Below are 19,963 nucleotides of genomic sequence, written 5' to 3'. Positions count from 1 at the left end.
TAGGTATACACACGGTATTTTGATACTACTTGTAATGGCCCCTCTCTTTTCAGCCGATACATACACATACATATATATATATATATGTGTGTGTGTGTGTGTTTCTACCTTGAAAATGGTTGTAATGATGCCTCTTATACAAAGACATGCCTATATGACAATAATACTGCACCAAATATATATCTATATTCTGTTGTCTATGACAGATTTTAGTTTCAGTTCTTATGAAGCCTAACACAGCCACGTCTGCTAAATTCCACTCAGCCGAAGGCCTATTATCCCTCCTCTACCGACTGGATTCCACATGGAAAAGACTTCCAGCAGGCATGGGAAGGAAAGGATAAAACCACTAGCTGTCACCATCTCTCAGTACTGTTAAAAATGGTGTAGAAAAGCAGCCTTCAATTGCATTATTATGGCATTTCTAATACCTGCATCTTGCACACCACTAAATCAAGTATGAAAGTTAATACAACCAAATTCATTTTATGGGTGTGTCCTAAACTTGGTGCTGTCTTTGAAAGTGTCAACTGGGAGTAGGGTGACCAACTTTCGGTCATGAATTTAAGGGAGATTTAGTCACGACAAATTTTGCGCATTTTTAGCGGCGCGGCGTCAGTCCAGCAAACGTTCATGGAATGGATAATATTAAACAAAACAATTAATTTACATTGTATATAATATACAGGTCACAATATAGAATAAATTTTACAAATTTGCATGTTTCTTAGTCCTAACCTATATGTATTTGTCCACTGATGCCGCAGAACTAAGCATTTTTTTATCTTCTTGTGCAAATTTAAAAAACTCTTTACAACTATAGTCATAATTAATTGCTATCATTAGCTCTGACTTAATTAGTTCTAAGCTGCTTTGATTTCTCTGATCAGTCCATTTATTGCTCATCAGTGAAAAAAATTCTTTCAGTACGGGCATTTGAGCCTGGGATGCTTTAAACAAAGCCTAAGATCTTAATAAGGTTTGGCACGTCAATTTGTTTCTTAAATCACTGAAAATATTGACCCAACTTTGTTCTATACGTCCTGTTTTTACCACATTCAGAACACTTTTTGCACTAGAAAACTCTTCATACAGGCTGTCCTCATTTACAAAATCAAGATTAAATTCTTTTACAATGGTTTGAAAATGTCTGAAAGAAAGTTCAGTGTTTAAATTTAATGGCAAAAGACAATGGACAGGATTTGCATTTGATAACTCAAAATTCTTAGAAATGTACTTGTGCAAGCAACAGTAGAAATTAACAAAATCATCTCTAGCATATTTCTGCAGGGGTGGATTCAAACAGTTTAAAATTTGTTCTGTGGCAGTGCCAAAAAAACTGTTCTCTCTCCTCTGCTGGATTTTATTGCCTACACATTGCATTACACTGCAGCATTCCATGATGCTAAGATTAGCAGTTTCAAGAATTTTGGCAGATTGAACAAGTACTGCACCAATGTTGGAAGATATGCTTCAATAACACACTCCTTTTCTGGATCTTTATCACTGAAATGTTTTTTTAATATTTTTGGACGGTCATTCACACTTTTGGAATAACTCTTAATAGGTAACCAGTTTTGTATTAACCTGTCCACAGCTGGTGTTAGGGAAAGCCAACGAGTGGGCACATGACGAACAATCTCCAACCACTCGGCATTAACAAGATCAAAGAATGACTTCAACTCTTGCTGATACCGAAAAGTGTCCATATATTTTAAAGATGATCATTTCAATATACACATCTAATCCATCAGATGCATGTTTTGTGGCATTATGCAATATATGATGTGAGCAGTTTGCTTTAAGCACATTTTTGTCATCTTCTTGTAGCAGTTTGTACACAGAATTATGCTTCCCATAATTCACATTTGCATTATCTGCACAATATGAAGTTAGATTTTTTATATCTAACTTGTATGTATCAAGTGAAGACTTGATCAAATTATGGGTAGCATTAGCTGTTTCATCAGCTTGTTCAATGAAGTCCAGGAGCCTATTTTTAACACCACTAAGAGGGTCAAAATACCTCACAACCAGCGGGAATATCTTTCTGTTTTTGTGGTTGGAGGAATCAGTTGCAATAGAGAAAAAGTTGCTTGATTTTTCTGGATCCTTCAACACATCGATGAAGACTTGCACACTTCTTGGCGCTAGAACATTTTTCACAACAGCCTCTGCCTTTGTTCGGCCACAGGACATTTTCTTAGCCAAGTTAAGAGTCATGGAAAATATCCTTCGATAACTTATTTGTGCAAGCCATACTTCTGTAGCCGATGTTGTGTTTTACAGTATGGAAAACGAATGCTAGCTCACCTGCAACGTTTTTGAAGCCTTTGCTGCTGTTCCCGAAAAAGAGGTGTAAATTTGAAGAGGTCTTCACGTCCCTTTCCTTTCGTTTAAGCCCTTCTGTGCAAGAATGTTGTGTGCAGTCGGTATTACCCCCGTGAGCGATGCTGAACTCACGTTTACAAAGTATACAATAAGCTCTGTAAACGTTGGAGGGCACGGACTTTAACCATAAATATTGTTGTAAGATTTGAGGCTTTCACGGCGGTGACTATGAAGAAAGCAGTCTTCTGGGATTTGGCACCGTGTATATGTGGTGTTATTACCGTTTCTCACGGTGTTGTCGCTTGCAGAATTCTTATACTTTTTCTTCTACCCTGAAGATGGGGGCGATACGTTCCTCCGAAACGTCGGTTAACACCACATATACACGGTGCCAAATCCCAGAAGACTGCTTTCTTCATAAATATTGTTCTTCCGATTTTCTCAAGTAAACACACAAGTATTTAGTTTTCTTCTTAGTTGGAGTTTTTGCATTGTTGCTTTCACTTTCACTTGGTAATTATTTAAAAGCACGAAGATGAACACGACTAGGAGAAAGAACAGAAAATATTCCGGAAACGCATTTTCCGCTATCGATTAGTATATGCTTTCTATCGATTATTAGCAGTAATTTTTCGATATTTATCGATGAGTACTTCTACGTCTAAACTGTCGATAATTATGACAGTTTATCTCGGAATGTATTTGGCGGGAATAATATTTAATTTAAATTTTGCGATCTTGATTGTTAATACGGGAGAAAATAGGTCAATACGGGAGCCGGGAGGATCCAAAAAAATTACCTCTAATACGGGAGATCCCGGGAAATATGGGAGAGTTGGTCAGCCTAGCTGGAAGTGACAATCTAAGTTCACCTAGGGCGCGCCATAGCTCAAGCGGTTAGTCGCTGGCTTCCCACCGCAGCGGCCCGGGTTTGATCCTGTGTCTGGTCAAGTGGGGTCTGTGGTGGACAAAGTGGCACTGGGGCAGACTTTCTCTGAGTACTTCAGTTTCCCCTGCCAATCTTCATTCCACCAATTGTTCCACAATCACCCTCACTTATCATCTGGGGCTGGTACAATAGGCCAGAAGTGGCCGCAGTACATGAGACTTAGTCCCACCCCACTAGCAATAAAAAAAGTTCACCTCACCTCAGCCAGAACCACTTACTGCACAGCATTCCTCTTTCTGAGGGGAAGAAGAGAGCTCATAGGAGATGCAATGTACAGTTTAACAAGAAGAAATACCTTAAAGGCAAAGATGGTGAACGGGACACATCCTATTGGTGTACCATTTGCACAGTGGATTAGGGTATCAACCAATCCTTCAAAATATTTCATGGTGATGCATTACCACAAATATGACTCAAGTGTATTGTATATATATTTATTATTTATTTTGAAGTTTCTTATGGTATCCAAAACTCTATTATGTGTACATAATTATGGAAATAACTATCTTTAAAATTTTCTGACATTTCCTTTTGTCAGAACTGTAGTACATGTTCATTTCACAAAGTAACAATAATCTTGTGTCCAAATTTGCATGGACACAGTCAAACATACCTCGCATAAGACTTTGTTTTGACTTACTTTCTGCCTTTATTCAGCATTCTTTTCTGACCTTTGGAAAATGATAATAGTGAAAATCAACTAACATACATGATTATATCAGTCGCTGTGGTTTTAGCATGAAAAGTTAAACAGAAGCATGTTTCACCTTCTGCACAAACATCAGTGTACTGTTTTTCCTTTCTTTTACTTAAAAATGATAGTGTTCACAACAGTTTTCTTGAGCCCTTGAACTCAGGGGTTTGCAGGGAAAGAAGTGAGAGCTACTACAATGCTGTGCATGTGTGCCACTCTATCCTACATCTTAAAGAATCACGCTTTACTAAATCCTGTAGAGAGAGCATGCAGCTCATGGTCAATTTTTCTGCCAGGTGAATACTGAGTTCTTTTCCATAGCAGCACTAAGGAGTGTAGGGCCCAGGAAAACTGACACAGATAACACTTTGTATATCTGTATTTCTGGTACCGGCATTACAAAGTTTAATACAGCCATGTGTATCATACTTTTCATATTACAGTGAAGATATACTAAAGTCAAATGTTCACACAAGGAAATTCACGCCTTCTCTGTGATAGTTCAGACTTAGAACCTACATCCAGTAAATGTCACCAAACCTATACTTCACATTACTGTATTTATTTCCATAATTTACACTCTCTCTTACCCACTCCCAAAAAATCCTAAAAATTGTGACATGTAAAATACCAGAATACTATGTTTCAGTATAAAATTACACACAATAGATTAAGTTAGGAAAATTATGGTTGCATATCAGAGACAAAAAAAGCAATTTCCATTATTTTCTGTTTAGTTTGTAAGGTCTTGAGAACTGCTGTTATATTTCTTCATGTCAGACAGACTTCCAATTTTCTGCTTATTACTGCCCATTTATCATTAAGATGACATGGGAACTTATTCAAATGTACTGAATACAATAAGCACCCAATATGAGAAGCCTACTGGGAGCACCATTTACTTTTCATGACAGCTTCTCACCTTCTACCTGCTATCAATATTCTAGGACTGCAGCCAGCCTTTACTGAGTAGGGATCAGTCTGTCTGAACATAAGGAAACAGGAAAATAAGGGAAGGAGAAACAAAAGAATGCTGCCTGAGAGTAATGGGCAGCAGCCACTCCTAAAATGGTCTGGTAAAACATAAGTAGACAGGAGTAACAGAGATAAGAGTATTACTGACACAGACAGTGAACAGGGAAAAGTGAAAGGTCTGGCAATGGTATGTCAAAAGCAGTTAGAGAAGGACTGTGGGAATGCCTAAAATCTCCTGAGCTACACGAGGGCAATGAGGGAAAATAATAACTTTACACTTACAAAACCAGTGGATAAGAATATACAGACTCGGTCACACAGTTCCTTCGTTAACATAGAGACAATAACGACACTTGCTAAAATCTCAACTGATGCATGATTATTACAGACATCCACCATAATGCTGTCACATTGCAGCCAGCTCTCATAATTGAATCTTACACAAAGGTACATGTCTGTCAAAAATTTATTATGGGGCATTTTCTTCTCAGTGTTCAGCAAAGAATCAGATGGTGGAGCAAAAAGGCACAAATATCCATACTGTGTTGCCACATTGCATTCAACTTTATAAACAAGTTTTCCATAAAAATTATGCATCAGTCAAAAACTTATCAAGGAGCATTTTGTCCGATCAACTGATTGCAAGGTGGAGTCAATAGACATGAATTTCTGGACATACTGTATTCAAAATTTCAGCTGTGAAGAGATTTAAAACCATGATGCTTGTCTGATAAAATGGAGAACATATAAATTGAGGGTTGGCACTTCATGAGGTCACAAATTACATAATCAATTCCTTATATGCATAACCATTCTACAACAAAATTCTGGCCAAAAGTTAGAGCTAAAAATATAGTACTTAATTTCTTTTTTGATGACATTTCTTGCCCAAAAGTATTATGAGCAAATGCAGTTATTCAACATCCTCCATAGCTTCTCTGTCTACATATTACAACAGATGGTGTATGACCCTTCTATGAAGCACAGAAAAGGGGGGAAGGATGTGCAGATCTTCAAGTTTCCAGATCAAACCCAGAAAAAATTCTTAATTGTGATTCATACATCAAGATTTCATTCTCAACCTCTAAGAAGTCTCTGACAGTTACTTTAGCTTTGCATAACTGGGTCATGTTAAGAGAGATCAGTGCTGCATTTGCCCAAAAGAAAGACAAAATTCTTCCCCCCATTTTAGTCAGGCCATAACAGTAATAAGCTAGAAAATGAGTGACACAGGAATATGTTTCAAGGTCAGAGGTCATGAGCTGCCATAAGGCTGCCCGAAGTGCCATCATAGTTATGACACAAAAGCAGTGACCCGCTCATTTACAGTATCATGAGATCCTGTGCTAACGCAAGGGCTGCTCGACATAAAAATGACACAGATGTCACAACAAAATAAGTAGTGTCAAATGTGAAAAACCGTGAGGCACCGGAAGTTACAGTCTCTACTTTAACATTATGGTGATTGGTCTTGCATAACAAACAAACAACTGTGAGGCAGCAGGAAATCCCAGAGTCCCCTCAAAGTTTATCCACAGGTGGAAACAACAAAAACTGAACTTGCATAAATACTCTATGAAAAATGTCTGTATGAATTCAAAGATAGAATGAAATGTCAGTTTCATGCAATGCCATCACTCTCAATGAGAGTCCCAAATTTTAGTTTACCTCAGGATGGTGTGTACAAATGATGTGGAGCAACAGGTTTTCACTTTACAAGAACTTGCCATTACACTTCAAGGCAATGCTGATAAAATGCCAGTATATTTCAACATATAATTTAATTATACTATCAGACAACAAAAACATTCAAGTGACTGTAATGTTGACAGAGTTGGCAGAGAGCATGAAACTACTGCCATAAGAGATACTAAGCTGAAAAGTTATGCCTAAGGCACGGGTACTTAAGGGGCCAATAATGATGTGTTAAACTACCTAACTGAACTGACAAGGGACCAGATACAAACTGTATGGAACAGAAGACCAAGAGTATTGTTGAGAAAGCAAGGTATTATTGTGCTGGATGCATTTAAAGACCATTGAACACTGGAGGTCAGATTCATGATTCAGGAAATGAATGCCGATTTTGTAGTCATACCTGGAGGGATGACCTCATAACTACATATTTGAGTGAAGAGATCTTTTAAGGAACATTTCAAACAACTGTATTCTGACTGGATCTTTGGAGAGGACCATGTTTTGATACCAATGGGAAAATAAAAGAGGTCTAGTGTAGACCTGTTCTGCCAGCATACCAAGACCATGGAAACGTACATCTAAAGTGGTGATAATGAAACGATTTAGAAAGTACTCTAAATCTGATGAAATGGATGGAAGAAAGGCTGTGGAAGGTGTTGGGAATGTGGGCAGTGAATGGAAGAGTGTGAGACACAAGATGGGGATTGCAAAGACAGCAAAGCTGACACAAATGATAGGAATGGTGAACACAGAAAGACTTGTGAAGCTGAATAAAGGATACTCACTTCAAGAAGGAAACCAATTCTATAAATTTCATGCATATCATATTGTGGCAAGTCCACTGTAGCCTGGAACAGTCTACTCAGCAGAGACAGCCATTGTTGAGGTAACAGCTCTGTAAAAACATTTCCACAGCACCCAAGTCATGTGACCACAGTTGTGCTTAAACAAAACAGAGAAACACGTCATGACATGTCATGTCTGCGTCGGCAGTGACATCATGCGAAAAAAGAGAAATTGTTGGGAAGTGGTGTTTTCTGTTGGGTCCATCCAGAGATTATATCTGAAAAATCAAAACACAAGCCAGTCAGTCTAGGAGTCTGCAAGCAGACCAGTCTGAGTCTGAGGCTACTGTGAGACAGCTGCCCTGGTGGAGGAGCCCCCACTCTTGTAAGTCATTGCATAAGAATGCCAAATTAGTCATGAAACAAGTTGCTGGACAGTAAGGCCGTGAACACAGAAGATGAGGAATCTACGGTGTGCGAAGAAGTTACCCAGAAGCGGGATGAAGACACAGCAGACTGAGACTTAGTGCCTGCTGTAGTCAACTGTAGAGTGTCTGAATTAGCAACAGCATTATAGTTCCTTGTAGTTACAATCTGTAAGTGTTCAATAAATCCAATTAACAACCCAAATCCCATAATCACATGAGAGTATTTTCTAATATTTACTTTATTTCGCACATTTTTAGTAAGAGTATGAGGAGCCGGGATAGTGCAGTCGATATAGCAATTGGCCATGGGCTGGATGACCAAGGAGTTGGAGTTCAAGTCCTGGTGGGGTAAGAATTTTCTCTTCTCTAAACCATCCAGACTGGCTCTGGGGTCCACCCAACCTATCCAATGTGTACCAGGGGCTCTTTCCCCGGGAGTAAAGCGCAGGGGCGTGAATCTGACCACTCACCTCCAACTAGTGCCGAGGTCAAGAAAATGTGGATCTTTACATCCACTCCGAAACATGCCTTCATGGCGTAGTGCTTAATTATTTAAAGACAGGGACAACTTTACACTTTTTTACATTTTTAGTAAGAGTATGAAATTAATTGATAAAATTACTTTTCTGTGAAGACTAGTTTCCCAGTAAGGGGTCATCTTACATTTGGAACCATCTTCCATTTAAGTAAATACAGCAGAACACTGACAATATGGCAACTATTAGTTAAAAAGAGAGGAAGAACAGGAGGAGAAGCTCAAATTCAAAGATAATTTTCTCACAGGCCTAGTAAAAAATAAATAGTAAGCTGACTAACAAATGAGATGCACAAAACATAGCCAGAATTTAGGTTTCTACCAGCATCCTTTCAACTGCCAAGCATAAATAATGGTAAAGTTTTCCTTACAAAATAGAATAAAAACAAATTTCTTGTAGACAGTTACTGTATATTGTACGCTACATTCCTTTTGCAAATGTACATGTTCATTCTTACAGGTTTTCCAACTACTGGAAGCTAACTAACCAACCATACTGCATTTTAAGTAACTACACATGAATCAAGGCTAGTAATGCTCAGTACAGCATGTCATATCCATAAGACTGAACTGTAGTGATAAATTATACATGATAACATATAACATGATATACCACAATTAAACTCAGGAAACAGAGTTCCAATTCTGATGACAGAGAACCCAGCTTACAACAATTGTTTTCTATTTTTTAGTATCTTGAACTCTTCTTTGTGGGATTCGGTGAACATGGTTGGCCTTAAATTCAGTCTTGAATAATACCCTTTCTGCAACAAGTACCTTCAGCAGCTCAATGTCTGTCTCTGTAGCGTCGATCTCTGTCTCTATCTCTATCACGTCTTTCTGTTGTTCTTCGCAGAAACTCCTCCACTGAACGGTCATACTGCAACAAGAAATTAATTATTTGTATTTCTATGAATGGTAGTAATCAACGTTTCTATATAAGGATCAATGAACAACAAAAGAAAAAAAAACAAAAAAAAACTCTGTGGCTTTAGTCCGCAAGCAAACTATACCGACTGAGCGACCACCTCTTGTTGGCCAAGTTAGTGCCAACTTTACCAGACTGAGGGTGTCATGTGGTCAGCACAATGAATCCCCACAGCCATTAATTTCGGTTTTCTAGACTGGAGCCGCTATTTCCTTGAAATAGCTCCTCTATTATCCTCACAAGGCTGAGTGGACCCCGTTCCAGACTCACTACTACTCAGAAAATGTGGTAGCACCGGGAATTGAACCTGGGACCTCTGGATTTGTAGCCAGGAACTCTGATCACTAGACCACAGAGGCAGGCCTCAATGAACAAGAGCCCACAAAATAAATTTAAGGTAGACACCAAACACAAAACTCAGCAATATCATGATAATTCTACGTATATGCCTTAAATGGACAAGCAACCTGTGATATTTTACACAGAGGGTGGAATGCTGCTCAGAACAAAAAATCTTCCAGTCACATCCTGGTTCTGCCACAAATCAATATTATAAATGTCCTCAAGAATTTCATACATAGTCATAATCATAAACACACTCTAAATGCAAAACTAAAGAAATCAATAACTGTTAAGTGGACAAAGTTTTGGACATCAATACATAGTTACACTCTATTTTCATTTCATTATCAACGATCCAAACTTGAAATTTCAGATTTATTAACCAGTTATAAAAATATAAGATGAGTGAGTCATTGTAAAGCTTTTGCCACAACTACCCGTTGCCATTATGGACCAAACTTCTCCAGCGTGACCCATCACATCTGTTTCTCGTGAAGTGAATAACATAGAGCAGGGGTGACTTCACATCAGTGCAGCATCAGTAAGTATACAGGAAGTGTTATGTAGTTTGTGAGAGCTGTGATAGTGCAGTCAGTACAGCAATTGGCTATGGGCTGGACAACCAGGGGATCGGAGTTTGAGTCCCAGTGGGGGCAAGAATTTTAACTTCTCAATGTCACTCAGACAGGCTCTGGGGCCCACCCAGCCTCCTATCTAATGGGTACCAGGAGCTCTTTCTTCAGGGATAAAGTAGCCGAGGCATGAAACTGACCACTCACCATAAACTAGTGCCAAGGTCAAGAAAACATGGGTCTATACATAAACCCCCCCCCATGTCTTCACAGCATAGTGTTTAATTAGTCAGGAATAAGGACAACTTCTTTTACGCAGTTTGTATCTAACATGCATTACAAACTAACCACGTGGCATATATGACAATGTAAGTGCAGTGGATGCCTTAACTTCTTCTGCTTATTCAGTGTATAAATTTTTTTAAGGTTCCCAATCAATATGTTAGCTTTTGGGAAAGGTCTAGCTAGTAAAGTCTTCTCTGTTTTCTGGAAGTGTAAAACTGAAACTGCATACCAAAGCACAATAAAAACACTTCAAAATACTCAATAAGCAAGTACTTACAGACCGTTTGTCAGACCGGGCTGACCTAATTGTGGATGGATATTCAGGTAATGGTGGTCCCTCATAGTACCGTGGTGGTGGTGGTAAAGAGTCCACAAATGGGGGCTATAATTAATTAAGAAGAACATGGAATTATCACCAACATAACTTTCTCTGTAATATGAGTATCCATAAATTCAGCAAGTGATCTTCATATATTACATATTAGGTCATTTGGCATGTGTATATTCAGAATTAACTTCTGAAACACTGATTCCCTTAGATATTTCATAGGAGTCATTGTTCAGGCAATTAGCCCTCTGCTGGCCTCTACCTACACAGAACAGAGAAATGTGGACATACATCCATCCCACCAGCAGGATTCACAATCCCACCAATCTGAATAATACAAAACCTTACGCACTCTTGACTGTATAACCACTATGATCAGCTCAGCAACAAATATGCCTTTGTAAATTGAATGAATCATAATTTTGCTGTAACAATAATTGTGCTGGGACACAACATATATGGAATTTATGAAGACACATACTTAAAGGGAAAGAAACTTCAAGTAATTTCCCACCAAGAAGTTTTAAAAATATAACTGCATATTTATATTCATAACAAATGACCGACTTCAAACAGCTGCTTTATACTCTGCAGTAGTATCTGTTAAACAGAATTATATGAGTGATGTATTCATCTACTGGAATCCTGAAGGTGTTTCATGTTTAAAACGTTTCTATCATAAGAAAAAATGGGGCAATTAACATAGTTTTTTATTTTCCTGGATAATGGTACCTTTCGCAAAAAGGATGGTATTTGGAAGCATAGTTACTCCATACAAAGAAAAATTAATAAGCTATCATCAGCCTATAAAAACTGCCTTCACAGTCTTCAAATAGAACTCTGTTCAAAGCAACTATGTGAGACATCACAGAAAAACTACCCATTAAGGTATCTTTATATCCAGGATAGCGCAGTCGGTATTGCGACTGGCTACAGGCTGGATGACCGAGGTCGAAGTTCATGTCCTGGTAGGGTCAAGAATTTTCTCCTCTCCATGTCATCCAGACCAGCTACATGGTGCACCCAGCCTCCTATCCAATGTGAACTTGGGGCTCTTTCCACAGAGGTAAAGCGGTAGGGACATGAAACTGACTCCTCACCTTTAGCTAGTGCTGAGGTCAAGAAAATATGGATCTATACATCCACTCTCCCTTTACAACTTCATGGCATAGTGCTTAATTAGTTAAGCACAGGGACAACTTTACCTTCAATGTTTCCTTAGCTGTGGTTATGGACACTAAACTAAACAAAATTTTAAATGGAAATTATTTAACACTCAAACTTATGACCTGAGATCAATGAAACTAAATTTTAAATGAGGAAAAACCTCGCACTGAGAAACAGTGAATTGGAATCCACTGTCATCCATTATCACGGATGATGTAAACTTCACCTGCCTCTGACATTCCTTGGAAATCACTATTTATTATACTCAAACAGTTCTTACATCAGAAACATTACCTTATTACACATAACTAGTGGTACAGAGAGGGGACATATCACAAATGGTACCCTAAGCTTTCAGTCCCTGTCCTAATTAAGAAGTTTAACTGGTGCATCAAGATCAATACAATGGATAGTTTATTTTTTCTTGGCACTCAAGTTTAAGACAGTTCTGGGTATTTAGATATTGAAAACAAACATTCTCCCTATGGATGGATGTAATTTTTTTAAATTATCAAGATAAGAATGAAGTTTGTGGTAAATATAGTGAAGAGACCAAAAACTAAAACGATATCATATGGACTAATCTACTTTTACTGAACTGTTACAAAAGAGATATTTACTTACAGGAGGTGGGTAAGGCATGGCTGTGAGAGGTGGGGCACCTCGGGAATGTAACTCTCGCATGAAGTCTGTGTAGTTCTGAACACCGTTGAAGGATCTGCTGTCACGAGGAACTGGAAACCTGACTGGTGACCTTTCCCGTCTCCCTTCTTTGAATAAGTTTGACATATACATTGTTGGACCTATTAGAAATAATGCCCTTTTATGAAAAAAGAAAAAAAAAAATCTAAGAAAAATTAACAGAATCATATTTGAGATATGAGGTCTCTTGATGGTGAAAGTTGAGACTGTGGTCTTCTGGGTGAGGATAAAAGAAATGTATAGGGGTTACCACAAAATAAAAAATGGTTTCTCTCACTGAATTCCCAACTGCAAATTACTCATGCCTTACTTAAAGCCATAAAATAATTAGGAGATATTATTTACCAATTGAATTAATGCTGCCCAATCAGTACAACTGTTGTCTAACTGTATTTCCTCCTGAATTTTTCCCACTTAATATTGTACAAAAGAAACTGCAAGTTTCTACACCAAGATGTCCACATTTCCTCATGGTAGGACTGTAATGGCAACCAGAACCAGTTTTATAACTTATAGATTACTACAGTAGTACAACATTGTGGCCCCTGTTAATATATTATGTAAACTTTACTTATAAGCATGTTACTACATACTGTCTTTCATGTTCAGTGAACGAATAGGCAACTTCGGCTTCTACCAGTATTAATGGCAGCTGTGGTTCCCCTAGCCTCTGATATCTCAAACCCAAGTATTTTTCAGGAACATAACCCTCACAATTGGCAAGAGATTGTTGTACTTTCAATTTATAATAATAACCCTCAAATTAAGACTTAATTTTCCATACAAGTTCCTATTCACAATTTACCAAACATGTATGAGTGATTAGATCACATAAATATATCAAATGGTAAATTAAATCAATGATCACACCAGAATGCTGGTTGAGTAAGAGACCTTTCTCTTTTTTATGCAGTGTCAGCAGATTTGCAATCTGAGCTTTCTTTTATCTCCAAAGAAAAAGTTGAAAATAGAATTCCATCGGCAGTTAACCAAAAACTGATTTCCAATTCCCAAATGAGATAATCCAGCCATTACAAAAATAAAACCAATTTCACAGAATATCTTGAATTTTCCACCTTTTTCTGTTACATATGGATACTTGCAGTAAGGAGAAACAGTGTGAGATTCAAGTTTCTCATTGTGGTGACTATGAGCATTCCTGTCTTCTGGTATATAGGCAATGTAGTTTGGTAGATAAGTGCCAGCACTTTAGAGACACCTGCTGCTTCCATCTTCATAGTTATTCTCCTACCTTGAGGAAGTAGGCAGCTGGTTCCTCTAAAACGTTGGCACCCATCAATCAACCTGCAAAGCATCACAACCCAGAAGAGAGTAATCTTCAAGGTGATTGAGGTTAGAGCATTTATATAAAGGCCAACTGACAAAGAAAATTATTTAAAAATAAATACTTCATTCATCCAGTAAACATTCTCAGTGTAATGAAGGCAAACCCATTACACTATGAACATATCTGCTGTCACTCACAGTGTGAATTGTGTATATGGCAAAACCTCACTGTCACAAAATTTAGCAATCACACTTTCAGAGTTTGTTGGTCCAACTACATACAGGTACAAAAGAATATACATTATGGACATTTTGCCCACTTACCATATTAGCCCAAGGAAATGTATTTTGTTCAAATTCTGTTTCTCAAAAAGAGGGGTGCCTAATTTTCAGGTACTAAGAATAAATATGAAGACTAAGGATTTCTAACTCTAATATCTCTGAAAATACCTACAATTATATTTAAGGTACCAGCTTTGAATTCATTTCTTAACAGTACAGTTTTTACTTATTTTTACTTGCAAATCTCAGAACAAAATGACATATTCAATTTTGTAAAAAAAAAAAAAAAAATGTTTCTTTCTTATTTTCTCACTTGAAGAACAGGGTGCTGCTTTATATTTGGGCTTATATGGTAAATGGCATGCCTCTTGAAGCATACATAATTCTTTCTGGCAATACTATTAATTTCATTTGCTACTGGTGTTAAGGTGCCTGATCTGTATGTACCACAATTTGATGAACTTTCCATGTAACAGAATTAATTTTCTCAGCATGAGTAACACTGAAAACAGAATGCTAGTGAAATTATGTCCCTACACAATACCTGCAAGGAAAAACTATTAAAAGCATACAACACTAACTGTAAAGTGATGGCTGCTTGGAATTTTGTACACCTCAGGGATAGCAATAGATGAGCACACAAATTGCATACCTCTACTCCTCTTTTGACGTGGATCATACTCATCATCCATGTATCTGCGTCGCCTTCCCCTGCTGAGGTGATCAAAACACAGTTAGTAAACATTTAAACACACAAGAGTACTGCCTTGTTCATCACTGCTCTGTTTGTCTGATAAATAAATACTACATAAATGGTGCTCTGATTAGCTGTGTAACAAGACACATTCTACATATGTGCATTAAATGGATTACAAATATGACAGTGCCTTCCTTTATATTGCAGACACAACAGCATATTTGCAAGTAAAAGCTGCAAATGTCAGCTTCCTTTTTATTCCACTTCACAAGTTTTTTGCATGGCTTACAGAATATGGGCATGAATATTAATTATGGAAGAAGACTGACCAATAAACACATTACTCATTACTTTTAAGAAATGAGACTCATCAAGTCTGCTTGTTGTAACACATTAGACTACCCACTTCAAATCTCAGCCAGTAAACCATATGCCAGTCAAGGCGCTTTTATTATCCTCTTCAGTTCTTTCAAGAGCATCCTCAAACAGTATTACTTGTACAGAGCCCATAGCAACTTCCTTCCTGGGTAGCAACTATGCACATACCATCATCATATAAACCCTCTATCCATTATACCACTTAATTTGCCAACAAATATAAACGAGTGACAAAAATTTTGAAAAACTTCATCAGTATGTATTTCCGTAATTTTTATTGTTCCTACAGAGTGATACTTTAAAAAACAGACATTTCTCAAATTGACTGGTCAATTATTTGGTATGACAGACACAGGGTCTATTTAATGTTAGCGACATGTGCATACCTCTTACCCAAAAATAATGGAACTAACACTTCTCACATGCTCTTAAAAAGACTGAGGAACATAGTAAAAATACCTTGTTTGGCATATATGTCTTGGTCAGCATGGGTTGATGCCATACAGTATGATGTACTAATACCATTAGATGAAGCATAAATAGATAAATTAATTAATCAGAAGGAAGGGTTATGATCATAACCCTGATATCCATAACATTTATCCTGTATTGGTATAATCCAATAAGTAAAGTGAACAATATTTCCGACGAAGTACTGTCCTGAGAAAAAACATCTACCACGTCCAGTATTTTTGGTCATATGGCAGATGGAATGTTCCCACAGTAACATCTACATGAATTCAGAAACATAAAGATATACAACAAAATGTGAAAAAGGTGTCTACATAAAATAATACAACACAGAGTGCTTCCGTTAAGAGTGAATGCATTGACGTCATAAGAATTCATCGTCCTAAGTTCAAATTTTGAAGAAAATAGTCCTTAACAAAGCTATGGAACCTTCCTACTTATTAATAATATGATAATGATATTTCAAATACACCATGCATTGGCAACATGTTAAAATTGAATAAGATCTAAAAGTTTGTAATGATGGTAAATTGTTACAATTAATATGTTGCTGGACATTATCCATCATCTTGTCTGTTCTTAAAAAACCGTCTAGTTTCTATTAAAAACACAACGTTTCGGGAACTGGAATCTGTCCCCGTCTTCAGGTAAAACCTACTCAGTTGGGTCCAATAGACAGAGCTAGCCCCTATCTCCGGACAACTATGCCAGTTTCAGAAGGGGTACATAAAACAAGCACAACATAATCCATCTGTGAGAGCTAAGAAATATTGAAGCTATCATATTTGAGGCATTAGCACCATTGGACCCAACTGAGTAGGTTTTACCTGAAGACGGGGACAGATTCCAGTTCCCGAAACGTTGTGTTTTTAATAGAAACTAGACGGTTTTTTAAGAACAGACAAGATGATGGATAATGTCCAGCAACATATTAATTGTAACAATTTACCATCATNCATATTAATTGTAATGTTAAAAGTGGTTAAAATTTTTTTTTTTAAAGTCATGATATTTATAATTTAATTCTATAAGCAAAAACTAGTATTTTTTTCGGAAGCTGCATGTGTTTATCCAACATACTGTTCAAGACCAGGCTACATTACTTGACTGACAAATTAAAATCTTTCATAATATGTTGAGGCAGGAACACAGAAATTATATATACTGTGTATGTATATGTATATACATACACACACACACACACACACACACACTGCCTATTAAAAAAACAATTACTTATGCATTACTTACAGTATATTCTGCAAATGGAACAACCCTCCTAAAATCTTTGTAGATAATAAACTGTTGACTTAATTCTAGTTACGAAAATGTTCCTTGGGAAACCATATTTTTTGATTTCTCAAAATGCATACATATCACTTCTATTAACAGCAAGGACAACTAATGTCTTGCAGCAGAACTTGGAGATCTCACCTTGCTAATATCACAGTTGACAAAGCTATTTCAAGCATTCACAATGAGCAGGGTCAATATCTGGAACCATTCCAGCAAGATCGTGCACCTGTTCATTAAAACTGTGGAGTGAGAGAATGGTTGAATGAACAGTTCCCTCAAGAATAGGCTGAAGAAGGGGACCAGCGAAATGGCCATCATGATCCCTTGACCTTACTCCTCAAACACTTTTACCTTTGGGGGACATTAGGTTGTGTGATGTGAAAGAAGGCATTACTAAGCACCTCCAAGAAAACTGTTACTTCATGCAATGAAATCACACCACAAAAAATTCAATTCTCTTCTAGTGCAAAAATATTTACACACTTCCACTATCATGAATATTGGACATGCTGAGCATATTCTGTTAACTGCTGTATCAAACTTCGATACTGCCCATGGTTTCAGCCTTATGGAAAACCTTATAGAAATTTCAGAAACCAAAAAGAATAAATAGGAAAGACAAAATTTATAAGTGTGTAAGAGCACAACCAAAAAATACGCACCTATACATGGGCACTAATGTAATTAACACATTGCGGACTGGACAGGCCATATGGCCCTCTACGTTTCCAAGCATTGCAGACCGGGCGGGCCATATGGTCCTCTACGGTCACGTTATGTTGCAAAACGCTATATATCGCTGTGTGGCTTCGTTGAATCGTAACTACTGCGTAGATGACCTCGGGAATGATTGCTGCCTTATCTAGTAACTTGACCAGAGTCTTTCCTGTCACAACCTAAACAAAATTGGCTTTGTTCTAATCCGAGCTTGCACGTATCAACCATGCACCTACCAGTTCAACATGGCTCAGAGATGAAAGCAGTTGCGATCTCTCGGAGGACAGGAAATATTAGATATGTTTCTGATGAGCTATCAGATTTGCCAACTGCTTCGTCTTCTGAGAGCGAGGCCATTATCAGTGACAGTGACAGTGACGGGGGCCACAGGGCTGCCCAAAATGTGTCAAGTGAAAGTGAGAGCTCCGTTGAAAGTGCGAGTGTCGGGACAGCAATACCTACTTTCAAGGAAAGTACGTATTTGTGGTACAATTAGGGTGAACAGAGGCCTCCCTCCAGATCTGAAAGAGGAATGTAAACACCTGAAACGTGGCGACACCGCATTCAGGAGGAAGGAGGACATTCTTCTTCAGTCCTGGAGGGATACTCGCATTGTGAATATGGTTTCCACTATTCACAATTCGAGCATGGTCGATGTTCAAAGACGACACGGGCAAGTAAAGAAGCCTCTTTGTATTTCCGAGTATAATATGTTCATGAAAGGAGTTGATAGGGCCGACCAGTTCTTGGTCTATTATTCCTACCTAGGAAAACAGTAAAATGGACGAAGAAAGTTGCACTGTGGCTTATAAACTGTGCAATTTTCAATTCATTTACGGTTTTCAAAAAGGTGAACAGAAATTCTACTTTGAAATACAAAGCATTTCTGTTGAAACTGGCAAAAGCTTGGGCTACTGACGTCACGGTGGCGGCAGTACCTACATCAGACACAGACGTAGCGCAGCCGGGGCCATCTGTTCGCACCTGCTGGAGGCCTCAAGTAGACCCCCCTGGCCGACTCTCGGGTGATATGCGGAAACATATTCTCGTGAAAATTGTGAAGAGTGAATATTGCAAGAAGAAACACCCTTCTAGGCAGTGCCGTGTGCGCACAGCACAAGAAGAGTAGAACTGCCTAAATGTGCAACTTCTGCGTAATGCCTCTTCACAAAGGGGAATGTTTCCAGAGATATCACACGCGCAAGCACTCCTAGGAGCTCTGGTGTTCTCAAAAAATTTCAGTTTATAAAATTAATTAGGAGATTTTATATTAATTTTTAAAGTGAACAATGCACATGTTAGGGTAGTAGGTTTAAAAACGCCGGTCCCCAGGGTGATTTAAATGTTTAAACCACCGGTCCGCAATGTGATAAGAAGGGTTAGCAACACACAATGAACTTGTTAACCTACTTTCATATTCCAACAATGTTCTGAATAAGTGAAAAACTGTAAACTGGTGTTAATGTGTGTTAATGGTGCCAGACACAATGAAATAAATACAGCTGAACATTCATGCCTGTACCTGGATTTCTTAAAGCAGAAACTGCTACTTGAAATCTTCAGGCATTGATCAAATTTCAGCAGAAACAATCTAAGCAGAAACTAAAACATCAGTTAAGTCACAGACACTATTATTCAAAATAATGAAGAAGAGCCACCAAAGTGGAAGGAATGTACTGCTGTAAAAAGCAAAGTTTTCCCTACACTCTATTAAGCATCATGTTAAGATGTATCCAGGAGTGGAGGTATAACTCCATCATTTTTAACCTTGGTTATACATGGAGGTGCATGGCCAGCTTCATGCCCTTGCCTCTTTACCATCAGGGAAAGAATCCCTGGTATACATTTGATAGCACGCTGAGCACGCTCCAGTGTTGGTCTGGATGCTGTGGAGAAAATAAACCTCTAGCACCGGCCAGTAATTGAAGCCCAATTCCTCAGTTCTACAGTACATAGTCCACTGCTACACCAAATGAACTATCCCATTCATTCATGCAAGGCTGTATCTAATGTTCCTCTCTCAAGATTAACTCTCTACACAGACAAATTTAAAGGGAATCATCTGCGGCAATTACAACTTAACAGATCAACTACTAATCTGATAGTCCATATTTTT

The 19,963-nt window shown here is 38.0% G+C and overlaps 1 protein-coding gene across 1 annotated transcript in view; it reads right to left on the bottom strand.

Moving 5' to 3' along the window:
• Window positions 1-8,378: 8,378 nt before the first annotated feature.
• The window catches only part of LOC111867259 (YTH domain-containing protein 1), a gene marked incomplete at its 5' end in the record, with an annotated part of 56,324 nt that continues 44,739 nt past the window's right edge, over window positions 8,379-19,963 (bottom strand). Inside the window, 4 exon segments of the mRNA XM_023856938.2 lie at window positions 8,379-9,275; window positions 10,800-10,904; window positions 12,642-12,820; window positions 14,941-15,002. Coding sequence (XP_023712706.1) covers window positions 9,183-9,275; window positions 10,800-10,904; window positions 12,642-12,820; window positions 14,941-15,002 — 439 coding nt within the window. The 3' untranslated portion in view covers window positions 8,379-9,182.

Source organism: Cryptotermes secundus, unplaced genomic scaffold, assembly GCF_002891405.2.
Source record: "Cryptotermes secundus unplaced genomic scaffold, Csec_1.0 scaffold1312, whole genome shotgun sequence".
Classification (NCBI taxonomy): Eukaryota; Metazoa; Arthropoda; class Insecta; order Blattodea; family Kalotermitidae; genus Cryptotermes; species Cryptotermes secundus.
Note: the sequence above shows the minus strand (reverse complement) of the source record. Positions and strands in the feature narration are given on the sequence as shown.